The sequence below is a fragment of the Gorilla gorilla genome, chromosome 5 (assembly GCF_029281585.2).
Source record: "Gorilla gorilla gorilla isolate KB3781 chromosome 5, NHGRI_mGorGor1-v2.1_pri, whole genome shotgun sequence".
Taxonomy (NCBI): Eukaryota; Metazoa; Chordata; class Mammalia; order Primates; family Hominidae; genus Gorilla; species Gorilla gorilla.
The window spans coordinates 58,929,445-58,955,704 of NC_073229.2; the positions used below are offsets into that span (position 1 = coordinate 58,929,445).

Sequence of the window (26,260 nt, forward strand, 5' to 3'; positions counted from 1 at the left end):
GTCCTCCTTCCTCATTCCTTTAAATTTCTGGGAGGTAATATAGAGTAGCAGTCCAGACAAGGACTCTGGAACCAGATAGACTGGGTTGAAATTCTAACTCTGCTGCTTATTAGCTGCATTCATTTGGGCATATAATTTATCTTCTGTATGCCTCAGTTTCCTTTTCTGAAAGGAAGTTTTCCTTTTCCTTTCTAGAAAGTTTCCTTTTCCTTTCTAGATGGAGTTAAAATATCCTCTTGTCCTAAAAATAGGACAAAAGACTGTCAATGTGAAGATCAAATGACTATAAAGCACCTGGCATATAGTAAGCACTCAGTGACTAGTAGCTATAATTATTGGTTCAGCTTTTATATTTAAAAGTAGATGTTACATTTATGTGGTACAAAATTCAAGAGAAACAAGTGTGTAACAGTGAAAAACTCTTTCCCATCTCTGTCTTCCAGACACCAGTTGCCCTCCCCAGAGATAATCAGTGTTACCACTTCCTTGTGTACCCTAGCAAAATTATACTATGCACATGTAAGCAATAGTATATAGTTACTGCATCCTTCTTTCCCACAAATGGTGGTGATGGGTAATAACACCCTGCACTACTTCATCCTTTTTTTTTTTTTTTTTTGGCATTCCCTTTTGGCACTTTTTTTATTAAGATAAAATTCACCCTTTTAAGGTATACAATTCGGTGCTTTATAGTATATTTGTAAGATTGTACAATCATCACCATTATCTAATTCCAGAACATTTTTATCACCCCAAAAAGGAACTCTGGTCCCATTAGCAGTCACTCCCCATTTCCCCTTCCCCTAATCTTTGTTAACCACTAATATATTTTCGTCTTTAAAGATTGGCCTATTCTGGACATTTCATATAAATGGAATTATTATACATGGCCTTTTCTTTCAGTTAGCATAATGTTTTCAAGGTTCATTTATGGTGTAGGGTTACTTTTTATGGCCAGGTAACATTCCATTGTACCACATTGTGGCACATGATGCCACATTTGTTTATCTGTTCATCAGTTGGTGGACATTTAGGTTGTTGCCAGTTTTTAACTATTGTTATAAATAATGCTATGGTAAACATTCATGTACAAGTTTTCGTGTGAACATAGGCTTTCAATTCTCTTGCATATATACCTATCTTGGCGTTTCCAGGAATTGTCAGGTCATACAGAAAGTCCGTGTTTAACTTTTTGAGGAACTGTCAAACTGTTCTCCAAAGCCTCTGTACCATTTTACGTTTTCACCAGCAATGATTGAGGCTTCCAGTTTTCCACAGCCTAGCCAACACTTGTTTTTGTTTGTCTTTTTTATTATAGCTATCCTAGTGGGTATGAAGTGGTATCTTATGATTTTGATTTATATTTCCTTAGTAACTAATGATGTTGAGCATCTTTTCGTGAGCTTACTGGACACTAGTATATCTTCTTGGAGAATGTCTATTCAAATTATATGCCCATTTTTTAATTGGAGTTTTTGCCTTTTATTGCTGCGTTTTATGAGTTTTAAAAATATATTCTGCATACTGGACCCTTATTGGATTTGATTTGCAAATATTTTCTCCAATTCTGTGAGTTGTCTTTCCACTTTCATGACAGAATCATTTTGCAAAATGAAAGTTTTTGGTTTTGATGAAGTCAATGTATCTATTTTTTAGTTTGGATCCTTGTGCTTTAAGTGTCATATCTAAGAAACTATCAACTAATCTGAGGTCGCAAAGATTTACTCATGTTTTCTTCTTTGACTTTTTTGTTTTAGCTTTTATATGTAGGTCTTTGATTTATTTTGAGATAATTTTTGTATATCATGTGAGGTCATGTTACAAAATCACGCTTTTGCATGTGGCTATCCAGTTGTCCTAGCACCATTTGTTTTTTAAAAAAATATTCTTTCACTCATTTAATTGTCTTGACACCCTTGTTGAAAATCAGTTGATCTTAAATGAATGGGTTTATTTCTGGCCTCTCCATTTATTCTATTGGTCTATATGTCTATCCTTATGCCAGTACCATACGGTCTTGATTATTGTAGCTTTATAGTAAGTTTTACAATCAGGAAGTGTGAATCCTTCAACTTTACTCTTCTTCTGCAAAATTGTTTTGGCTGTTCTGGGTCCCTTGCATTTACATATGAATTTTAGGATTGGCTCATCAATTTCTGCCAAAAGGACAACTGTAATTTTGATAGGGATTGCATCAAATCTATAGAATAATTTGGGAAGAGTTGCCATCTTAACAATACTAAGTCCTTTGATCCATGAAACTGGGATATCTTTTCCATACATTTAGGTCTTCTTTAATGTCTTTCAATAATGTTTTGTCATTTTAATGTATAAATATTAGTCTTCTTTTGTTATATTTATGCCTAAATAACATATTCTTCTTGGTACTATTATAAGTGGAATTGTTTTCTAAATTTCATTTTTGAATTATTCATTGCAAGTATATATAGAAATACAACTGATTTTTGCGTATATATATTTTTCTTTTTTTCTCAGACAGGTTAGAGAATGTGTATTGATTGTGCATCCTGAAACTTTGCTGAACTTACTAGATCTAAGTTTTTTTTAAGATTCTTTAGGATTTTATATATACAAGATCATGTCATCTAAAAATAGATGGTTTTCTTTCTTTCTAATCTGGAATCCCTTTATTTCTTTTTCCTCCCTAATTTCTCTTTCTTAGAACCTTTAGTACAATGTTGAATAAACATGGTGAAGAGTGAATATTCCTGTCTTGTTCCCAATCTTGGGGGGAAAGATTTCAGTCTTTCACCTTTTAAGTGTGCTGTATGCTTTTGATAGATGGCCTTTATCATCTTGAGGAAATTCCCTTCTATTCCTAGTTTGTTGAGTATTTTTGACATGATATGGTGTCAGATTTTGTCAAATGCTTTTTTGGCATCTGTTGAGGTGACCATGTGGTTTTTGTCCTTTGTCCTATTAATATGGTATAATATCACATTGACTGATTTTTATATGTGAAATCAACTTTGCATTCCTGGGACAAATCCCACTTTGTCATGGTGTATAATACTTTTTATTTGTTACTATATTATATTTGCTAGTATTTTGTTGAAGATTTTTACATCTCCATTGATAAAGGATGTTGGTCTGTAGTGTTTTTGTTTTTGTTTTTGTTTTCTTGTGATTTCTTTGTCTGTTTTTTGGATTAAGGTAATACTAGCCTCATAGAATGAGTTAGGAAGAATTCCCTTCTGATTTGTTTTTTAGAAGAATTTGTAAAGGGTAGGTTTTAAAATTCTTTCAATATTTGGTAGCATTCACCAATGAAGCCATCTGGGCCTGGGCTTCTCGTTGTGAGTTTTTTTAATTACTAATTTAACCTCTTTACTTGCTATAGATCAATTTTTTATTTCTTCTTGAGTCCGTTTCAGTAATTTGTGTCTTTCTAGGAATTTGTTCATTTCACCTAGGTTATCTTAATTTGTTGATATACAATTGCTCATAGTATTCCTTTATAATCCTTTTTGATTTCTTAATGCCAGTAGTTCTCCCTCCAATTTCATTCTTTATTTTACTGATTTGAGTCTTTTTTTTTTTTCTTGGCTAGTCTAGCTAAAAAAAGGTTTATCGATTTTGTTGATCTTTTCAAAGAACCAACTCTTGGTGTTGTTGATTTTTCTCTATTATTTTTCTGTTCTCCATTTCATTCATTTCTGTTCTAATTTTTATTACTTTCTTCCTTCTGCTTGCTTTGATTTTAGCTTGCTGTTCTGTCTAGTTGCTTCAGGTAAAAGATTAGGTTGCTATTTTGAGATCTTCTTCTTTAATGTAGGTGATTAAAGCTATAAGTTTCATTCTAAGCACTGATTGTGCTGCATCCCATAAATTTTGGTATATTGTGTTTATATTTTTATTTATCTCAAAGTGTTTCTAATTTCCCTTGTAATTTCTTCTTTAACACAGCTGTCATTTAGAAGTATGTTGTTTAATTTCTACATATTTATGCATTTCCAAAATTTACCTCTGTTACTAATTTCTAATTTTATTCCATTATGGTAAAAGAACATATTTTTGTCTAATTTCAATCCTTTTAAATTTATGGATACTTGTTTATGGTCTAATATATAGTGTATCCTAGAGAATTCTGCATGTACACATGAGAGGAATATGTATTCTACTGCTGTTGGGTGGAGTGTTTTATAAATGTCTGTCAGGTCTAGTTGATTTATAGAGTTGTTTATGTCTACTGTTTCCTTGCTGATTTTCTGTCTACTTGTTCTATCCATTTTTGAAAGTGAGATATTGAAGTCTCCAACTATTATGGTTTAATTTTCTATTTCTTCATTTAATTCTGTCAGTTTTTGCCTCACATTTTTTGAAACCCTATAGTTAGGTGCATATATATTTATAATTGTAGTATCTTCTTGATGGATTGACCTTCTTATCATTATAAGATGTCCTTTTTGTCTCTAGTAACAATTTTAGTCTTAACTCTATTTTGCCTGATATTTGTATAGTCATTCCAGCTCTCTTTAGCTAGTTTTCATGGTATATGTTTTTACATTCTTTCACTTTCAACCAACTTGTGTTTTTTAATCTGAAGTTTTTCTCCTATAGGCAGCATATAGTTGGATCATGTGTTTTTAATCCATTCTTCCAATTTCTGCCTTTTAATTAGAATGTTTCATCCATTTACATTTAATGTAATTACTATAAAGTTAGATGTATGCCTGCCATTTTATTTGTTTTCTATTTGTCTTATGTCTTTTTTCCTCTCTTCATCAACTACCTTCTGTTGTGTTAAACAGGTAATTTTAACTTTAGATTTATAATTGTTACTCTATGAAGTTCTCTTTTAAATCAGATAGATAGGGGGAAAGACATTTTTCTTAAGTAAACATTCCCTCTATTGATGCAAGTCTTTGGTTAATTTCCAGAGTTCTGAAAAAGTTGATTCTGAATATATTTGCCAGTTTTCTTGTTTCTTGTTGCTTTTTTCTTTTTTCTTTTCTTTTTGAGAGAGAGTCTTGCTCTGTCACCCAGGCTGGAGTGCAGTGGCACAATCTCGGCTCACTGCAACCTCCACTGCCCGGGTTCAAGCAATTCTCCTGCCTCAGCCTCCTGAATAGCTGGGATTACAGGCATGTACCACCACACCTGGCTAATTTTTGTATTTTTAGTAGAGATGGGATTTCACCATATTGGCCAGGCTGGTCTCGAACTCCTGACCTCAGGTGATCCACCTGCCCCAGCCTCCCAAAGTGCTGGGATTACAGGTGTGAGCCACCATGCCCCGCCTTGTTGCTTTTTGGAGGAGAGAATGTTCAGAGGTTCTTACTCTGCCATGTATCAGTTTTAATGTGTGAGTTCTTTTATGGCTTCTGAGTTTGGTTCATTCTTTAAAGGGCTCTTTTCTCTCTAAAATTATTTTAACTATTCCTCAACAGTCTTTCAACTATTTTTTAGGCCAACTTATCAAAATAGTATTTACATATAGGGAAATGCACCCGTTTTAGTGATAGGTTTTTGACAAATATATATACCTATGTAATCACTAGCACAATCATGATAGAGAACATTTCAAACAAAAAAGTTATTTCAGGTCCCTTTGTCATCATTCCCATTCCATCAATACTCCCAGCTTTGGCACAAAATACTCTCATTATTTTTTTCATTGTCTTTGTGTTATTTCTCCTTTGTCATTTTTTATTTCACTCTTCTTAAGTTGCCTAACAGTGTCTCTTTAATTTCATTTTATTTTAAAGAATCCGTTCTTTTATGTATTATATTGTCTTTCTCTTTTAAAATTAACTGAGTAAGATACTTAATTGTTAAGAGTGTGAATTTTCCTCTGAGCACTTCTTTAACTGAATTCCAAAGGTTCTGATATAAGGTCATCTCACCATGTTGCCTGCATTTGCTTTGCTTTATATTGCATGTGTTTCTTACTCTAAAATTTTGAATGGCAGTATTTTCATCTTAGAAGTTACTTTTACAACTATGACTTTGGTTGGTATTCACAGACTTCCTATCATGATCAATGATGGAATTTTTATATTTCCTCTTCCTCACCACTCAATTGATTGTTATCTTTCTTAGTATTTTCCTTTGTACTCAAAAGTAAAAATACACTTTTTACTTCTGTCATGTTCTAAAAAGCTCTAAATATATTTAGACCATGGTGAGTTTTTCCAGAGGGTTCTTTTTAGTCTTTATTCTGCCCTTTTTTCTGCCACCTCTCCACTCCCCAGCAGGCAGTCCCTAGTCATTAGTTGATCGGTGGGCAAATTGGAGCCCAGGGCACACCGCTTGTCCTTCTTCCTGAGGTGCTTAGGCTAAGCTTAGGGCCCCTCCAGATGGTGAAAACCTCTTTATGCCTAGCTATTTGTGATTGTAACAAGACTGGGTTACTGAGCATTTCATCCCAATATGGGCAAATACATACATCCCTCAGTATCTGTGGGGGATTAGTTCTAGAACCCCCTGTAGATAACAAAATCCATGGATGCTCAAGTCCCTTATATAAAATGGTGTAGTATTTGCATATAACCACACATCTCCTCATACACTTTAAATCATCTCTAGATTACTTAAAATACCTAATACAATATAAATGTTATATAAATAGTTGTTATACTGTATTGTATAGGGAATAATGACAAGGAAAAACTCTGTACATGTTAAGTACAGACATAACCATTTTTTTCTAATATTTAAAGAAATATCTAATGTTTCTTTTTTTCTAATATTTTTGATCCACGTTTGCTTAAATCTGTGGATACAGAACCCATGGGTATGGAGGAATGACTATATTTTCAAATTGAACAGTTTCAGAAGAAATTCTGGCAAGTCCTTAAAGGCTCTTTCACCCCTAGCCTGGACTAGCTTTCACTTATACTTGACCATGGCCCTTCCCTTACCATTCCCTTTTCCCTCCCCTCAGTTCATTTCTCCATGGGGCCCTTCCCGGGCTCCAGAGTTTAGACCAAAGGAAACAGTGCTACCAGATCACCACCTAGTTAAGAGACAGCCAGCTCTGGTAAGACTGATGTCTGTAAAGGTCTTCTGGTGCTTGAAAATCCTTTGTCCTGCCAGGGAACAGACTTGGTGTCTATTTCCAGTTCTGTCCTTATTCCTGTTTCTTTCCAGTGCCATTTCTCACACACCATTTGTCCTGGGTCTCTTTTAACTTATCGTTAACCTAACACCACCCCCGCCCTATCATATGCTTTCGCATCATGTCACATATTCACAAGGTGCAGAGCAGAAAGGAGAAGAGCTTCCTTGACTCAAGCAAATGAATCTATACTTGGAGGCATCATGAGATAAGCAAAAAATACTTTTGAAGAAGACTTTTCAGCGTCCCTTGAATCAAACTGCATTGTAGTGTTCTGACCAGGGAAGGAAGCCATTTCCCCACTGACGAGAGACAGGAGATCATACAGCACAAAATTTAGACCAGAGTCTTTTCCATTCACAGGCCAAGCAATTAGTCAAACTTGGGCAGTTTCCTTTCCCATTCAGCCATTAAGAGTTTGCACATCATTATTAGGGTTTATTTAGCCCAGTGTGTAATGGCAGAAGAACCAGTGGGGGAGTTGGGTGCAGGGAGGTCTTCCCCAAAACATCTCAGTCATGTCTGAGCGTCACTTTCCCCAGTAAAGTTAGGACATTGGATTAGATCTTAAAGTCCCTGGTTGCTCAGATATCCTAAGGATCCTAGGGCATGAGCTGGCTGGATGGATGCACAGAACCCCTAGGGATGGTCCTCATGAGTTTAAAGTGTGATGAGCAGCTTAGCTGGATGGAGTCTGATTGTTAGGTGGATTCTGGGCTGGCCCACACGAGGTCCCACCACCCTTGTTCCCTCCCGGGAAGATTACTGTGGCATATGTCACAGGCTTGGAGCAGACCAGGACCTTAGGAGGTAGAGGGGGCAATGAGGATGGAGCTGGGAGTGAAGGTTTTCCTGATGGGGAATCAAGAGGTAGGCTGGTGTAGGTGGTATTGTCAAATGAAGGTGGTGAGTCAAGCCTAATGTGTGGTACATCCAAAGGCAATTCAGCAGCCGGTCCAGAGTCACTGACACGGTGGACCACTGAGGAGGGATTCTGTAACAAAAGTAGGCAAATCAGGAATGCCTCCCTCTGCCCCAGAACTCCCTTTGGTGGGAAGCCCAGGACCACACTAGATCTATCTCTTGAATCCTGAGTATGTCAGTGGGCAAGAGGGCTTCATTGTGAAGATTTTCAAGCCCCAAGTTTCTCCCCAAATCTGGGAGGGTGGGATGCCAAGGGAGACCATTAGTGTCAAGTTTACAGCATTTAGGAAGAGGGTTTGGACCCCAACTAGGTCCCAGTCCTTTCTCCACCCCATCATCCTAGGACCTCTCAGTGAGTGAGATGAATGGAAAGTCTGGGGAATTTGGCTGCGGGCCTGCAGAGGCCTCTTACCATGCCTGAAACTCTGCTGCTCAGGAATCGGCCACAGACACCAAGCCTGTTCCCTGGCAGGACAGACAACAGCAGTATAGTCTGCTTCTGGGGCTGTCTCAGAGCCCTTCCCTCACTCCCTTCCTTCGGAAGCCTCTGAAACCTCTTCACTACTGCAGACTCACCTTCCCCACTCCCACCACCAAACCTTTACCCCTTCCATCTCCCCAGCCTGCCGTAAATCTCCCCACCCACTTACTGCTTCCAGAGCTCCCTTCAACCCACCTCAGCACTCAGCCTACCTCCCGAGACCCTTTCCCCACCTTCTCCAATGCCTTTCCTCCCATTGCATTGCCCTGCCCTTTCTAATTCCTGTCTTTCTGCAGACTGCTCCCATTGAATCTCCTTCCCTCCCCTCCATCCCTCAGCCCTGGGAATTCTAGGATATGGGGGCCTTGAGACTTAAGCCCAGGCAAATCCATTTGTAGGGGGATTGGACCTAGACTCCTGGCCTCATCTGCACAACTGGTTGATACTGGAATGGTAGGGCCAGGCTGAGATAGGAAGATAGCCACCTACCTTGTTTCCTCTTGGCCATCACAGCAAACAGCACCACCGCTGCCACCAGCAGACCTACCAGGAGCACAGCACCCCAGATCAAGGGGATGCTGAGGAACAGAAAGGGATAGGCAGGCTTAGACCTGAAGCCTGTGGGGAGCTGCTGGCCAGGAGCCCTGGAGCAGTGACAGAAGGGTTACATTCTTGATTGGGAGAGGGAGATGAAATAGAATGAGGGGAGCTGACTGAGGTAGGGCAGAAGAGGGACTCATTAAGGTATCCTGGCTGAAGAATCACCAGCATGAAGGCACCATTGCTGATCCAGGACACAGAAGTATGTATCTGTCTGTCTGTCTGTCTGTCCAGAAGTTCCCCAGAGGTGGGAAGAATCACAGGTTTTCCCCTTCGATTTAGTTCGGAGCTCTAAACAAGTCATTGTCTCCACCACCACCCTTCTCCTGGCCTCCCAAATCCAATCTTGTCAGTACCTCTTCTCATCCTGGCTGGGTTCCAAAGGGTTGGCACTGCCTGCAGGGTCTGAGAATGCGTTCTCAGCCAGACTGCCAATCTTGTGGGTCTCTTCTTCTTCCTCTGTCAGGCCAGGAATGGAGTCAGAAGGAAACATTTAATGAGTGCATGCCCATATGGGCAGGCTTCAATATCCTGTTGAGGTCTGAGGGACTGGAGGAGTGGAGCCAAGGAAGGAGAGGACCCCAGGAAGAAACACAAAGGGGAGGCTGGGATGTTCTTTAGGGGCCTCTCACTCCACAGATCAGGAAATGGCACTGGCTTTTTATGTCTTTACCTGGTTGTGACTACACCCACTTTTCCCTCTACCACCAGCTCCCCTCATCTTCCTGCTGCATTTCTTCCCTTTTACCTGCTCTACCCCTCACCCCTCTGGCCTTATCAAGCTGTTAAGTCTGTGTAAAAACACCTACTGGATGATCTGTACCCACCTCTCCTTCCCACCTGAATAGGTTTCTCCAGTTCTCATCCTCAATGGTGACATAGCTCCTGGATCTCGTGGGTCTTAAATGGGGCTTCCTCACATACCTGTGACCCTGCAACCCCAGCCCAAGCTCTGCCCTCAGGACTGAAGGAAATCTGGGTGGGCCCTCATGTGATGCAACACTAACCAACTGACCCTTGCTGAGAGCCTTGCTGGGATCCTGAGACTCAGTTTGAGGACAAGGCTTCTGTCACCCATATGATGTGCTTGACTTCTGGCTGCAGGACTTGGGGTTGGTTTCTCTGGGCCTGGAGACTTGTCTTAGGAACCTGGCCAGTCCTTTCAGACTGACTGGAATGGGGCCTTGCCTTATTCTTGAGAGATTCACCATTCCTACTCCCCATCCTATGCCACACCAGGAACTGGGGTTGCTGTGGCACATGTCCTGCCCTCCTGGTGCCTATTAGGCTGCCTTTGACCACCTTCTCTGAAGCTAAATGCTCGCCTGAGCCGCAAGCCACATCATCTCTGGATGCTACGCGCCACCTGCCTGCCTGAACATCATCCTCCACAGCACCTGCCCCATGGCAGCAGGTCAGGGGCCCAGGTCCCTGCCTCCCTGACCCTCCTCCCAGGGAGTCTCATCTTGTCACAATTTGCCTTTTAGTGAGTTAGAACCTGAATTTAGTAACTCAAAAGTGTCAAGGAATGAGGAGGGCAAAGGATGACAAGGATTAACAATATATTTATAATATAAAACAATAACCACAGGCTTGAGATGAGAAGGATTCTAATAGTCTACCCTCTTATTTAGAGGGAAAAAAAACAAGGGAAGGGGCCAGGAGTGGTGGCTTATACCTGCAATCCCAGCACTTTGGGAGGCCAAGGCAGGCGGATCACTTGAGGTCAGGAGTTCAAGACCAGTCTGGCCAACATGATAAAACCCCGTCTCTACTAAAAATACAAAAATTAGCTGGGCATGGTGATGGGCACCTGTAGTCCCAGTTAATTGGGAGGCTGAGACACAAGAATCACTTGAACCCGAGAGGCCAAGGTTGCAGTGAGCCGATAGTGCCACTGCACTCCAGCTTGGGCAACAGAGTGAGACCCTGTCTCAAACAAAACAAAATGAAACAAAACAAAAACAAGGGAAGGGAAAATGCTCTACTTAATTTTATTATTTGGGGGTTGGGCATAAAATACTTGAGAAAAGGAAGACTTAAACGTGAAAAAATGGCCAGTATCCATAAAAGAAAAGGAGTGGCTGTCTGTGCTTCAGGTAGCTGACCATTTTTTATTTTTAGAACATCCTATCTTTCTTAAAAAAAAAAAAACCCAAGTTTTTAGTATTTTAAAATTTTCTTTTAACAAATGCTTATATACTAGAAAAGTTATGGGCTGTGGGAATGAAACCTGCAAAAACAGTGTCTTTGATACTGAAAATAGGGTCAAGAATATTGGCTTAAAATATTAATGACATTTTTCCATTTTTAAAACGAAAGGAGTTGAAGTTGTTCAGGCACTGAATGTACCTACTTGTAGGTGAGACATACTAGATGCCCTGTGAAGACTTATAAAATTAATTAAGGTATGAATTCCATAATTCTTAAGCCATCAAGCCCACTATTACAGGAATAAAACACTGGAAGCTACAAAAATTAATTCTGGTTTTATACACTCAGATTCAACATTGTTTAAAATATTTCTTCTAATTAAAAAATAAGTTAGCATCAAGTATGTTGAAAATGCTGGAAGAAGAGGCCAAGTCCCTGGAGTGGGAAGGACATGTCTTCCTGTGGGGAAGCACAGTAGTGTGGCAGGGGGAAAGGGATGGTTTTCAGCTGATTTATCTCAGACTTCCCACCCAGTTTGGTTTCCGCTCCCTGCAGAGCTGTCAAGAGGATATCTCCTCGGAATGCCTCCTCCCCAGGGGCCCCCACTCCTCAAGAACCCATGAGCCCTGGCAATAGGCGGGGGTGGGGAGGGTAGGTCTAAGGGGTGGTAGCTGGCCTAGGATAACTCACCTGGGGGCAGTATGTTCAGAGAGACTCTGTGCAAAATCTGGGGCCCCCTGGCCCCATCCACCATGCAGCCATACTCGCCAGCATCCTCTTCCTGCAGGGTAACCATTTCCACCTGCAGCAGGCCCCCACCCAGGTCTGTGAGGAACGTACGCCTGCCCGCTGGAGCTCTGCGATCCACAGCTGAGGACACCAGGGGCTGGCACCCCTCCGGCAAGAACCGGCACCACACCTTCTGAGCCTTGACATCCTGGAGCCTGTAGTGGCACTGCACCAGAATGGAGCTTCCCACGGGTGCCTGCAGCACCTCAGGGAGGCTGCCAACTATGCCCTGACCTGGGGAAGGAAAGGAGGTGGGAATTTTGGGCAGGAGCTGGGAGCACCTCCCAGCCCAGCTGCTGGTATGGGTGTGGCATTCACAATAACACGTTACTCCTGGGCATGGGGCTGAGCGTATGGGGCCCAGAGCTGCAGCTCCTCCTGAACCTTACCTTCTAGTCCCAGGAGCAGCAGCAAGAGCAGGTTGGGGCCCATGGCTGGGCAGAGAAATGTCAACTCCTGAGCTTGCCTGGGCACTGATGCAGCATTCGTCTGAGGGCAGGAAACATCTGCCTCAAAGTCACGTGGGGTGGGAGAAAGGAAATGATGGGCACCTCCAGGGGTGGGGAAAGGGAGTTCTTCCAAGCCCTGGTTGGCTCAGTGCTCAGGAACTGCCCTGAGGGTAAGGGTGGGCAAGACAGGATGAGAAGACTCGAAGAAAGCTAGAAGACTGCAGGGGCTGGGGCCCAGCTAAGGGGTGAGATGGGAGGATTGTGACAATTGGAGGACAAGAGAGAAAGAGGAAAGATGATCTTCAGGATCTTCCTAATACAGAATCTGAGGGTGCACAGCTGTGAAGGAGGAAGGTAGAGTGCCCTGCACCTCACTCAATGCCATTCTCGCTCTCAATTCTTTGGGAGTGCCCCACGACCACTCAAGCTTTTAGGAGGTTGTATGCAGTACAACCTCAAACAGGAAGTTTCACCTTGATCCTGTGCCCTGGACTGGGTCTTTCTTCATTTATTGTCCTGGACACTGTAGAACCCTTCCATCTGGATCCATATTCTTCAGTTCTGGGAAACAAATTCTTACTTTGATAATTACATGTCCATTTTCTTCTCCCCTTCCATTTTTCTGCAACTCCTTAACTAGTTGGTTATTGAATGTCGTGTGTTCATCTCATTTTCATATCTTTTCTATCTCATTTTCCATCTTTTTGTCTCTTTTGTTCTGCCTTCAAGGAGATTTCCTCATTTTCTTCCATCCTTCTATTTTTGTCTTTTAAAATGTTATTTTTTAATATTTTTAATTTACAAGACAAGCTATTCCTTATTCTTTGAGCATTTTTAAATTCTGGCATACTATTTTTGTTTCATGAATGCTCTATCTTCTCTGTTGGAAGACAATTCTTCACAAATATTTTCACATTGCTGCATGTTCTAGTCCTTCTGTGCAAAGGGTATTGGCCAAGTTTTGCTGAAGGGTGATTGAATAGCAAACATACCTTGAGTGCAACGTCCAGAGATTTGCTCGCATTCTTCCTCTTCTTCACCGGAGATTTGTTTACATTCCAGAGTAAAGGTTTCTCTCTCTCTCTCTCTCTCTCTCTCTCTCTCTCTCTCTCTCTCTCTCTCTCTCTCTCTCTCCCAGAGAGGAAGATATACCAGATTCTCTATATAAACTCCAAGTCTCATAATTTGGGGGTTTCTCTCCTGTAATCCAAACTCATTGCCTGCACAGGAGGCACCTGGCTCTCATTCATGTTGCCCTGTGGAATTGGGCTCGAGGAACTGGGACAAAGTGTGAGTAATAAACCTAATAAACTATCTGACCTCAGACACAGGGGAAGCACCAGTGGTCAGAGAGACTACAGCAGCTGGGGATGGGTGGGAGGGGCGTATTGCCCTAATCTGGAGGGTAAGACCTAGAAAAGGGCCTGGAAAGGCCATTCTCCCTCATTCCCATCTCCTCCCGTCTCACCTCCTTTTTTCCTCTTTTTCCTTCCTTCCTTTGGGAACAAGGGAGTGAGGAATGGGAAACTGGGAGCAGGAGCTTGAGAAAATCAGTTAATGTGTTAAGCTGGGCCTTGCGGAAGTGGGAGATTGGGTGACCAACTTCCCGTTTTTGCTTGGGATTGAGGGGTTTCTTGGGACTTTCTGTGCAAAAACTGAAAAAGTCCTGAACAAACCAGGACGGGTCACCCTAGTTGGTGATGTGCTTATGTCTGTCTTGTCAATGCATATCAGGCTTTCTTTGATTTCCTTATAAGAAAGTTATTTTCATACTAACAAGCCACCCAGGCGTGTTGTGTGAAGAGGTGAACTGTATTCAACACTGGACTAAGTGTTGAATATGGTCCACTGCTGGGTGCTGGGACAGAGGTGACCAGGCAAGATCCTGGCCTTCATGGAGACATCATGTTGCTGGGCGTTAGATGAAGGAAACCAGTGTTTATCGAGGACCTACTATGTGCCAGTCACCTGGCCAAGGACCTTCACAATGTTATTTATTTCTTTTTTTTTTTTCTTTTGAGACAGTCTCACTCTGTCACCCCGGCGGGAGTGCAGTGGCGCAATCTTGGCTCACTGCAACCTTGGCCTCCTAGATTCAAGCAATTCTCTGCCTCAGCCTCCCAAGTAGCTGGGACTATAGGCATGCACCACGTGCCTGACTAATTTTTGTCTTTCTTTTTTTTTTTAGTAGAGACAGGGTTTTGCCATGTTGGCCAGGCTGGTCTTGAATTCCTGGCCTCAAGTAATCCACCCCCCTCAGCCTCCCAAGGTGCTAGGATTACAGGCGTGAGCCACCATGTCTGGCCACAAATGTTATTTCTTTCAACCTCACAAAAACCTTGCAAAGTAGGGGAAGTGGTTGTTTTGTTTATTTGTTTCTACAAGCGAGGGCACTGGGTTTTAGAGGGATTGAGGAGCTTGCCTAAGGTGTCTTAATAGGAGGCAGAGTTGAAATTTGAGGCCAAATGGCCTCACTTCCCTTCAGTCCAGAGTGCTCGCAGAGAGTCTGAGGCAGGGGAGCCTGTGGTGATTCCAGTCCAGAGAGGAATGTCTCTGACATGGCAGAGAAAGAAAGAGAAAAGGCCAAGCTCCCATGAGGAGGAAAGCCTGATTCTGGGCTGGGGCTGATGGCAGCCACTGCCCTGGAACATGAGGCAGACCGCGGGGAGCCTCCCAGGCCATTTCATCGGCACTGGTGCCCACAACTGGGGCAGGAGGTAGGTGGAGAAGGCGCAGTTTGGGCTCAGCTCATTCTTGGTGCTACCTGTGCCCTAGATCTATAGGAAGGGGGCAATGCCCCAGGATACAATGAGGAAGTTTAATGTGCCCCTGAGCCAGGGAGGCCATGGGAACACAGGTTGGACCAGAATCCCAAGGCTCCAGGGCAGGGAGCCAGTGGAGCAGCTTACATTGGGAGTGGACAAGGCAGGGTTGGGGCACAGCTGGGACCAGGGGAGTGACATGTTGAAGTGAGGCTGGAACATGAGGGCCATGCCAGGGGCTCCATCCTAGTGATTTAAACCTTAGGTGCCCAAGCGCAGGTTAGGTGGCAAGGCAGCCATGTGAGCTATGGCCACAGGGGATCCTGGGCATCCACTTCTCTGGGGCCCAGTCCAGAGAGCCCAAGAATATGGCCGACTCACTTCTTCTTTCCCCTGCAGCTCACCCTCGGGGGAGTCTCCTCCCAGTTTCCCCATGAGTCTTGGCCAGGGTGGTGTGTGTGTTGAAGAGAGAGATGAGGTTGCATGAGCTGCCTTGGCTGTTCGCTCAGCCCTGAATACTCCTCCCCATGATGTCCTTATGGCTCACTTCCTGGCCTTCTTCAAGTGTTCCTCAAATGGCACCTTCTGGCTTCTGCATTTAAGATGGTATCATCCCCTATCCCTCCTGCACACCCATACTCCTAACCCTGCTTGATTTTAATTTTTTCCTCAGCACGTTTTGCCTCTAACAGGTAATCAGATTGACTTACTTACTGTGTGCATTGTCTGTCTCCTCTCCTTCCACTAAAGTGAGCTCTGTGTGGGCACAACTCTTGCCTCTTTTGTCCACTGTTGTATTTCCAGTGTTCAGAATAGTACTCGCCACAGACTGGTTGCTCAAACTAATACTTGTTGAACAAATAAGTAGGAGTGAGTCAGAGGAAAGAGCACCTTGAATGCCAAGTGAAATTTGGATTTCCAGGCTCTACTGGGGATTTTGGTTGGGGATTTTGGGTAAGTTCCTTTCCCTTGTTGAGCCTCAGTTTCCCTTCTATATGATGAGGGGCTTGAACCATCAGTTCCAAGTTTGATAATGCTGTACATTATCAAGCCCTTGTCATTTCTCCGAAGGGGAAATGACATGATGAAAACAGAGTTCTAAGGAGATGAATGGATGAGTCTGCCAGGAGTTGACCTTGGTGGGGAGGAACTGAGTCAGCTGGAGGGGGCCTTGGGGCAGGGAGGTTCCATAATCCAGGGGAAGCTGATGGAGAGGGTGAATGCTGGGGAGGAGAGCAGAGGAAGACTGGGTGCTAGAGAAACCCCAGAGGAGGAGGCAGAACTTGGCGATCAGATCTAGGGAAGGGAAGAGAGAGAAGAAAAAAACTGACTGGCTGATTGGAGCCTGTGAGAATGGAGGGATGTGGTATCCTATGGTCCTGGGCCTCAAGGAGCAAAATCTCTTATCTTTTTCTCATCCAAATTCATTTTCTTACCCCTGTGGAAGAAAATGAGACTTTCATGATGCCCAAAACTATCCAGCTAAATATGACAGTCTTGGATTTATTTGTGAGTGTTTAAAATGTCCAATATTCAGAAGTTGTCAGGTGTTCTTACCACCTCCCCGCTCCCTCAACCAGTCCCTGCTTCCAGGGTCCAGGAGAAGCAGTGTTCAGGCAGAGTAGTCTCTTGCCAGAGCAGAACAAGGAGTCCTGGTGGCCAAGTGGCAAGTATGCAGGCTGGGCTGGTCCCTGGTGGGACTTCTCCTGGGCTTTTCCTCCCATCATCTTCCTTCACGTGTCTCTCAGCCCTGCAATAGTCCAAGGACTCATGTGGCCCCTCTCAGCACCGCCTCCCATCCCTGCCCAGTCCACCCTTGATGGCTGTGCTCTCCAAGCCCACCTGGCAGAGTTTGGAGCTGATACCCTGGGTCATGGCCACAGTCCAGTTCACTGGGTGGATGTGTCCCTGGCTTCTGTCCATGCCAGGCTGCAGCCCAGAGGGCGCTGGCTGCTAGAATCTTGATGAGAAAGATGCAGGCCAGGAGGAGAAGGATGGAAGTGGGTGGGAAGGGGATTTCTCCTTCCAAGAGGCTCCTTGGAGAGACAAGAGGGCAGATGGGAGCCTTGAGATGGCCTACAGATTAGAATCTTCTCTCAGGGAATGGGGAGAAACCAGGAGCTTCTAGGACCTCAGCAAATCCCACCCAGCACCATCCCTGGGATGGGCCTTTTTGGAGCTTTGGGAGCCCATAGTCAAGAGACTTGAGTTCTAGGCATGCTCTGCCACTAACCTGCTGAGTGCACTTAAACACACCACCTTCCCTCACTGAGCAGTTTTCTTCTGTATACAGTGCTATACCATGGGGGGGTGTGTGTACACACATGTGGTTATATGAGCAACGTTTAAACATCAGTACACAGGCATGGACCAGTCAGAACTGATTCTGGTCCTACCAATGAAGCAGAGATCTGGGGGTCTTAGCTTTGTACTAAAGTACTAAAGCGTTCATTGTTGCTGAATTATGGGGATGTCTGGGGGCTGCCAGGGGAGGAGCAGGAGCTGATATTCAGGAGTTGTAGAGCAGCTGCTCTTTACAAAGCATTATGGAAGTCTTCCAATAAATGAACAACTGACACAGTCACACTAACTAACATGTAGCAGCTGGTGGAGGGGTGTTTACATAAGACATATGCAGGGCCCTTCAGGCTCTAGTTGCCTTGTAATTTGTAGTTCAGGATGCCCAGCCCCCACCCCCGTGGGGCTCTGCAGGGTGGAAGTCTGCCCACGGATTTTAGGAAAGACCCATCGCTGTACCTGGAGATGCTGTGCTCCACATGGGCATCCTCGAAGCTCTCAGACTCCCCGGGGAACCAGAGATCTCCAGCATCCCGGTGATCCAGGGGGTCTATGGGAGGCAAAGCCATGAGCCTCCAGCCCCTTCCTCCTCGAGGCAGGGGGAGAACCTTGGCGGGAGAACCTTTATGGGTGGGGTGAGGTCCCCTGGGCACTGGTCCTATGTGGATCAGGTCATTACACTCCATAAGCCTCAGTTTCCCCACTTATAAAGTGGGCAGTTAGGAACACTTCCTTAATAGCAGGGTTGCCAGGATTCCGTGAGGGCACCTCTGTGCAGTATTCAGCACCTCATCGGAGCTCAGTAACTGCAATGCCCCCCTCCTTCCGCACAGGGGCTAAGAAGAGCAAATACAATCATGGATGTACTTGAAAATCCTATCTAAACTGTCAAGCTGTCTACGCAAGCTATGGGCTACTTTTATTTTTCTGTCTCCCTCTTGGGAGTTGGCTAAGGGAGTTCACTGCCACTGGCCATCCTTAGAAAAGTGGTGGAGGTGGGGTTTGTGTCTATGACTGGCAGTCTCCCCTGGCCTCCCCACGTCAGGCAAATACTACTCCTGACCTCATTTCCATGGTAAAGAGCCATACTGGGAGAAGGGGTTGGAAAGGAGGAGAGTCAGAAAAGGCCTCTGTAGCCCCAGATTTGTTCTCCTTTGGGGACACAGTTGTGTTCTGCAGACTCAAGCAGAAGGCCTTCCTGGAGGGTGGTCCCTGCACAGAGCTCGGGGGTGGAAAGGAGACACCCTGGCCCACCTACTCACACCTGGAATGACGATCCCAAGACAGTTCAGTAGCAGGAGGCTTGGAGCACATGTCACACCCTGCCCCCAATGCCCCCCCCAAATAAAAACTCACAGGAACCCTGTGGGGTCAGCAGGACAGACACCACCCTCTCCATTTACAGATGAGAGAATGGAGGCCCAGAGAAGTGAAGCACATTGCCCAGCACAAGCAGTGTTCCTTTCTAGGGGTGATTTTCTGCACTAGGTTGGTGCTTCACTTACGTTGATAGGGCCATTGGTTGGTTGGTGAGGGAATAAATTAATCTCCTCCTCCTTAAAGACCTCCTATCATGTTCACATGCTAACTGGATGGAGATGGATAAAGCTGTTTGGGCAAGGAGGGCCAAGGCCAGGCTAGTTCACAGAGTGCCTTAATGCAAAGTAGAGAAAGGTGCCCTTCTTGCAGGTGATGCAGCTCTGCACCAGGGAACACAGTCTGGCAAAAGGAGTCCGGGCTGGATTTTGGCCCCCTTGTATAGTGAGCAACGTGCACAACTATCCTTGGTAGCCCTGAGTAGGGAGATGAGACCATACGATGGGTTTTCCCAGGATCCCTGAGAGCCCAGTGGGTGGTTCTGCACACAGACGCCCAAAACATGAGGCCTGGAACAGGGGCAGGCCAGAGAGGCAGCCACTGCCCACTCACCTGCCAGCACCTCCACCAGGACCTTCCTGAGGGTGTCAGCCTCACTGCCATGGAGGCTCTGGCACTGGTAGAGACCCGCATCATGGGGTTGTAGATTCCGCAGCGTAATGGTGAGAGTGCCACCCAGGGTATCGTCTGTGATGGCTGTGCTCCCATTCCGCCTTCTCAGGAAGGACAGCAGCCACAAGTTGTGCGTGCTGACCACACGCTGGCATGGGCCCTTCTCTCCCAGCTGGCGGCACCAGGCCTTGCGCCTCCCCCAGTGCTTCATGGAGTCATAGGGGCAAGACACCTGCAGGGACTGGCCTGCCACGCCCTGGAACACTGTGGTGTTGTGGGCTCCGGACAGTTCTGGGGAGGAGACATTCATTCACTCCTTCGTTTACCAAATACGCATTGAACACTTGCTCTGTGCAGTGACCTAAACAGACAAAAATCCTGCCCTGAAGGAGCTTAGGTTCTTATACAAGTTGGGAGCAGATGGCACAGCATGTGTTTGTGGGAAATTGTGAACCAGGAAACCTGGGACCTGGGTTTGGTTTTCTCACTGTTGCTCTTGCTGGGCCTCCTTGGAGAAGTAACTGACCTTCTCTGGGTCTATTCTGGAGACACTTGGTCTTAAAACCCCCTCCAGTTCTGTTCTGCACATCTCTTTGCCATCATTTGGGACTAGGACCTCTCCTCTCGGCCTGGGGCTGGCTCTCCCTGCCCCGCCACTCTTGCTTGCTCTGCAGCCGCCCACATTGGTACCGACTTTCCTGACCTTTAACTTCCAGCTTCCCTATTTCTGTGGCTTTGTTCCCCTTTCAGGAAGGACCCGTCTCGGAGATATTTTGGGGGAGACATGAGGCTGCTATTTTGGGAACCCTCCTTAGGGCGGGGGAGATGGGCTTAGAGCACCAGCCTGTTGCTGGGGCAGCCCCCAGAGCCCCCTGCTTTGACTTCTCTCTTGGTCCTCCCTTGCCTGCCATCTTGAACCATTACTGTGACAGAGGCTTGAAAGATAGGATTGGGAAGTTGGTGGCTTGCCTTTTGGAACTAGAGAGACCAGATGGGCCGTGGCCCTCTCCCATCTTACCACCTCCCATCCATGCCTCAGAACCCCACCTTCCCCCTGACCACCATCTAAGAAGCTGCAGGAACAAGACTCCATTTGGCACCATCTCTCCTCTTGCCCAGGTTTGTCCAGTGCTCTGGGGGAGCAAAAGGTGCACTTTCCTCAGTGGGAAGAAGCAATTGTGTACAAAAATTTGGTGTGTCAATTCCCCTCAACTCAGCGACGGAAATCTCCACGCTCCTCACCTCCCATCAAGAGCTGAGGACAAGGGGACCTTCAGAGCAGGGGAGAGAGTGCCCCAAAGATGCAGATGAACATCCTCAGGTTCTTTCCTCCTTTGTAACTGTAGGGGCTCATAATTAGTGGCTTATAATTTCAGAGGCTATTACCAGTGCCAGTGCCCCCCAAAGCTTCCCCCAACTGCCAGCTAGTGCCTGGGATGCCACTGTTAGCACTCCTTCCCTTCCAATGCAACCAGAGTCCACCAGCCCCTTACACGTCCACATGCAGAAAGAGTCTGAGGGTAGGTTTTGATACTGGGGAGGGAAGGAGGGTATGAAGAATATGGGCAGGGTGGGGAGGAGAGGAGTGCAGAACAGGGCACTCAGGCATGCTGAGGACTGCCACCGCCTTCATAATTCACCCCAGGGCCCACCACCCGCGCCCCAACCACATGCTCAGAGTGAGGGAGAGAAGGCATCACAAGGCACGGAGGGGATCCTACCTGTGACAAAGAGTAAGATGAGCAGCCGGAGAGGCTCCATGCCACCCTTCCCCAGCCAAGGGCAGATGCAGAGTGCCTTGTGCAAGATCTCGTCTTTCCCTTGAACTGCAGAAAAGAGAGGATCAGGCATGTCAGGCGCTGCCCACAGGAACTGGGCTCCTGGGGATTAAGCAATAGTCAGGACCGGGGTCTGGAGGCGGTGCAGGGTGGGGACAGAGGGGAGGAGGAGTCGGCCACTGCAGCCCTGGCAGAAGGAGGCTGAGTCTCCCAGACCTCTGAGAAGCCAGCCCACCCTCCTGCTGGTGCCAGCCAGGGTGGCCCCCAGATGGTTGGGGCTGGTAAGGCCCTGCACTGCTCAGTTTCCTTGCAGAGCCTAGCCCAGGGATCACTATCCTCACAGCTGTATGCAGACCCTCCACCAGCTGCAATGCCCGCCATCTTCTGGTTTCAGCCTTGCAAGAGTTGGAGAACAGCTGTGCCTTTAGAGTCCAGGACCCTCATCCAGCACCTCTTAGTTCATCCCCCCAGGGCTGTCCTTCCTGTAGTGTGGCAGCAGTTAAGTACACAGCTCTGGAGCCAGACTTCCTGACTTTCTGGGTGTGTAACCACACATCCAAAACCTACCTGTGCCTGTTCCCTGAGCTATACAGTGGGAATAATGATAGTACAAAGGGTTATCAGGAGCACCATATGGGTTCCTACAGGTAAAGTGCTTTCCAGTAGGGCCTGACACACAGCATTCAACAAATATTAACTATTACCATTATCCTAGTTAGAAGGGAAAAGGGAAACGGGCTGTCCATAAGATAGAAAATTTTCTCTCCCACCTGGAATTTTCTGCCCAAGTTTAGCCTTCTTGGAACTGTTGGGTGTCTCCTGTGCGCACATGCTCACACTGGTGTTTATTTTGTGCACACACATGCTTGAACTCCTGATCATCCTATCCTACAGGACAGGACAGGATATTTCCCAGAGTTCTGGGGGTAGGGGTGTGTTTTTCTACACGTACAGGTTCCCATGGTGATCTAAGCACAGGGACCCACGTGTGCAAAGGCACAAAGGTGTGAAATGGCCCAGTGAGTCGGGGATTGGATGAGGGAGGCTTGAGTCAATTCTAGGAGTGGGAAATGGAGTTGTGCTGGGAGTGGCAGAAGAGGCTGGAGAAGCCTGCAGGAGCCTGTAGATTGTCAGGGTCTACTTTAATTTCCTGCAAACACTCACTTATTTGTTCTTTTATTCATTTATTTACTCATATTTACTGTGCATCTAACTTACGGACAGGGAATGTGCTTGGAGATGGGGAATTCATAGTGAGGAGAAGACAGGCCTCCACTCAAAGGGCCAACTGCCCGGCCTTGCCCCAAGGGCCTGGGGGCTGAAGTCTGAGGCTACCTGAAGATCACTCTGTAGGTACTCTTCTAGGGTCTTTTTCTAAAAGTCAGGTTTATTGGCCCATAATTTACATATACAAAAATTTACCCCTTTTAAATGTCTAGTTGTGTAAATGTTGACAAACTCATGCATCTCTATAACAACCACCACAATCACCATGTCTGTGTAACACAATACCATAATATAGAAAGTTTCATTTAGTTTAAGCGAGAGCCTTTGTGCCCATTTTAGCCAGTCTCTTTCTCTCCAATCCAGGGCCTGGCAACTACTAAGCTGACATCTGTTTCTGTAGCTTCCTGCCCTTCCTAAAATGTCATAGACATGGAATTAAATAGTAGGTAGCCTCTTGGGTCAGTCTTTATTCACTCATCAGAATAAATTCAGCATGCGTGAAGTTGCACTTCTCAAGAATGTATTCCTTTTTATTGCTAAACCATCTTTCATTCTATGGTTGAACCACAAGTAGCATATTCATTCACCCGCTGATGGATATTTGGGTTGTTTCCAGTTTGGGACAATTATAAATAAAGCCACTATAAACATTCATGTACATATGTTTTGTGTGGACATATGTTTCCATTACCCTTGGATAAAATCCTAAGAATGGGACTGCTGGGTCACATGTAAGTGTATGTTTAAGTCTATAAAAGCTGCCAAAGTCTTTTCCAAAGAGGCTGTACCATTTTTACATCCTTGTCAACAGTTAATATTGTCAGGTTTTAAAAAACCTTTCTAATAGATTTAAGGTGATATCTCCTTCAATTTTAACTTGTATTTTTCTAGTGAGTAACGATATTGGACATCTTTTTGTTGTTTATTGCCATCTGTACCTTCTTCAGCAAAGTATTAGTTCAAAACTTTTGTCCATTTTTAATTGTTTATTATTATCATTGTTATTGAGCTGTGAAAATTATTTATATTCTGGATAGCAGTCCTTTATCAGATATGTGATTTGCAAATATTTTCTTCTAGTCTGTAACTTTTTTTCTCATTTCCTTAGCAGCATTAGCAACATCTTTTTATTTATTTATTTTTTTTTTGAGACAGAGTTTTGGTCTTGTCACACAGGCTGGAGTGCAAAGGTGAGATCTCAGCTCACTGCAACCTCCGCCTCCCAGGTTCAAGCGATTCTCCTGCCTCAGCCTCCCGAGTAGCTGGGATTACAGGCACCTGCCACCACGCCTGGCTAATTTTTTTGTATTTTTAGTAGAGACGGGGTTTCACCACGTTGGCCAGGCTGGTCTCGAACTCCTGACCTCAGGTGATCTGCCTGGCTCAGACTCCCAAAGTGCTGGGATTACAGGCATGAGCCACTGCACCCAGCCTAAATGGATAGATGTTATTTCTGATGAAGTCCAATTCCTTGATTTTTCTTTTTACAATTTGTGCTTTTCTGTGCTCTGTTAAAAAGTTTGCCCACCTCAGAGTCACAAATATTTTCTCCTATGTTTTCCATTGGAAGTTTTATAGTTTTAGGTTCTACATTGTGGTCTATGATTCATTTTTCATTAATTTTTGCATGTGGTATAAGACGCACTTTGCAATTTTTTCAACATATGGATGTCCAATTGTACTAGCATAATTTGTTGAGAAGACTTTCTTTTCTTCATTGAATTACCTTAGTATATTTGTGGAAAATCAATCGACATGTAGGTCTAGTTCTGACTGTTCTGTTCCATTGATCTATATGTCTATTCTTTCTCCAATATCACACCGTCTTGATAACTTACTGTAGCTTTACACTAAGTCTTAAAATCAAACAGTGGTTCTTCAAAATGGTTTTGACTCTTCTAGTTACTTTGCTTTGCCATGTAAAATTTAAAATCAGCTTGTGGATTTCTAATCCTCTTCTTCTCACCCCCAAAAATCTGTTGGGCTTTCAGTTGGGATTGCATTGACTCTATGGTTTAGTTTTGGAGGGAAATAGACAACACTGTTGAGTGTTCCAAGCCATGGACACAGTTCAGCTGTCCATTTATTTGTTTCTTCTATGATTTCTCTCATCAGTGTTTTCAGTTTTCAGCATACAAATCCTGCGCATATATTGTTAAATTTCTACCTAAATATTTTATGATTTGGGGTGCTATTTTACATGATTCTAGCTTTCTGTTTCCTAGGCAGAAGCATAACTCATAAGCTCCATAAGTTTTTATCTTACCTTCTGGTCCATTTAAGCTGCATATTGACCCCATGTCCCCACTCCTTCCCATGTGAGGAAAAGGTCTTTAAACCTCATGGAAAAGCGAAGGCACCAAGAAATCCTTACCAATTACTCACAGCACATGTACATCAAAGGCTCTTCTTTAAACTTGTGTTAATTTTCCTGATCCCTCGATCCTCATATTTGAGCACAGGAACAGTTCTGCACCACCCTCACTCCCAAGCACAGGATTCTTCTTTTCCCTTTGCTAAATTTGAGTTCAAAGATACCTTCCACCTCACATCTGGGCACAGAGTTTATGTCCTTCTGTCATTATGTCTGAACTGCATCACTCACCGATGTATGCATTCATTTATGTGCCAGGCATGGTGTTACAGAACCATGGAGCCTTTGTGTTCCTAGATATGATGGTGACCATTGCTGGGGAAAGCCTCAGAACCAGAAGCATGACTGCACACATGACATGCTCCTGATGTCTAACTTTGAGACCTCACAGCTGCCTGGTCATCCTCTTCAGAACTCCTGGAGGCTAGAGTAACTGTTCCAAATCATCACTCTCCTCAAACACACACTTTCACTCTCTCTTCTCCTTTCTCCCTAGGAGTAAATCAAGATGGTCAAGTATGAGCATCCTCACCATCTTTCAGATCAGATCCTCCATTATCTTCCCATCTGCACCCAGCCAGCTTGAGCAGCCAGGAGAGCACTAGGTGTTGGTCAGGACCATGGCCAGTGCCAGCCCCTGTGCTAGGCTGGGGAGGCATGTGACTGGAACAGCCGACATAGGAACAGGCCTCTCAAAGCTGGAATAACTCCAATTTGATTAGGCTTATTGTCAGCCCAACCTGGGACAGCCCCTGCAAAGCCTTGCCTGAGAACTGGGCTTAAGGGGGTGATTGGTGGTGTCCATTCCACCCTTGTCTGGGGCCACCAAACTACAAACATAAGAGCCCACAAATGCCATTCACTAATAAGCAGCCACTTAAGACTTCTCTTTCCCAGTTCCTTCCTTGATTCTGTTCTGCTTTTACTTTATCCTACCTTCCTACATCCAAACCCCTGCCTTCAAGTCCCAATCTTTATCCCGCCTCTGATCTGGCTCAGACTTGACCCTTCTTCCCATCTCTCTCTTTGTATTTGTTGCATCATCCTCTGACAGTTTCAGCTCAGGCAGTTCTTCCATTTTAACACTTCATATTTTCCAAGTTGAAGATCTTGGTTTCTATTCAGGGCCAATGACTCCCCTCTCCAAGCCAGGACACCTCCTGGGGAGTGTGTGTACATGCGAGTGTGTGATGGCACTGGACTAGGTCTCAGGCAGGCAGCAGGCCAGTCTAGCAGCAGCCAATGGGCCCAACTGAAGTGATGCAGGATGTTAGACCAAGGGAAGGGCTGGATGAGAACTCAGGAGACGAGACGAACCCGGGTGCTAAGCCTGGTGCAGATATTGTAGGCATCA

General features: G+C 44.9%; 2 protein-coding genes across 4 annotated transcripts; both read right to left on the reverse strand.

Annotated features, from left to right (window-relative positions):
• Positions 1–7,416: 7,416 nt before the first annotated feature.
• Positions 7,417–12,522, reverse strand: TREML1 (triggering receptor expressed on myeloid cells like 1). Of its 2 annotated transcripts, none has more exons than XM_063707260.1 (5): positions 12,419–12,522; positions 9,443–9,545; positions 8,976–9,064; positions 8,418–8,470; positions 7,417–8,075 (listed from the first exon to the last, which is right to left on the reverse strand). In XM_063707260.1, exons 1-5 carry the CDS (start codon positions 12,459–12,461, stop codon positions 7,761–7,763), a joined length of 603 nt encoding a protein of 200 aa, XP_063563330.1. In that variant the 5' UTR covers positions 12,462–12,522; the 3' UTR covers positions 7,417–7,760. The 2 variants fall into 2 exon arrangements, with proteins under 2 accessions (XP_063563330.1, XP_004044029.1); XM_004043981.4 differs by lacking the exon at positions 8,418–8,470 and adding an exon at positions 11,931–12,263.
• Positions 12,523–16,717: 4,195 nt separating this feature from the next.
• On the reverse strand, positions 16,718–21,379 carry TREM2 (triggering receptor expressed on myeloid cells 2). Of its 2 annotated transcripts, XM_004043982.5 has the most exons (5): positions 21,249–21,379; positions 19,468–19,818; positions 17,998–18,088; positions 17,083–17,276; positions 16,718–16,990 (listed from the first exon to the last, which is right to left on the reverse strand). In XM_004043982.5, exons 1-5 carry the CDS (start codon positions 21,376–21,378, stop codon positions 16,974–16,976), a joined length of 783 nt encoding a protein of 260 aa, XP_004044030.4. In that variant the 5' UTR covers position 21,379; the 3' UTR covers positions 16,718–16,973. The 2 variants fall into 2 exon arrangements, with proteins under 2 accessions (XP_004044030.4, XP_004044032.1); XM_004043984.5 differs by lacking the exon at positions 17,083–17,276 and having other exon boundaries at positions 16,730–16,990.
• Between the last annotated feature and the right edge of the window lie 4,881 nt (positions 21,380–26,260).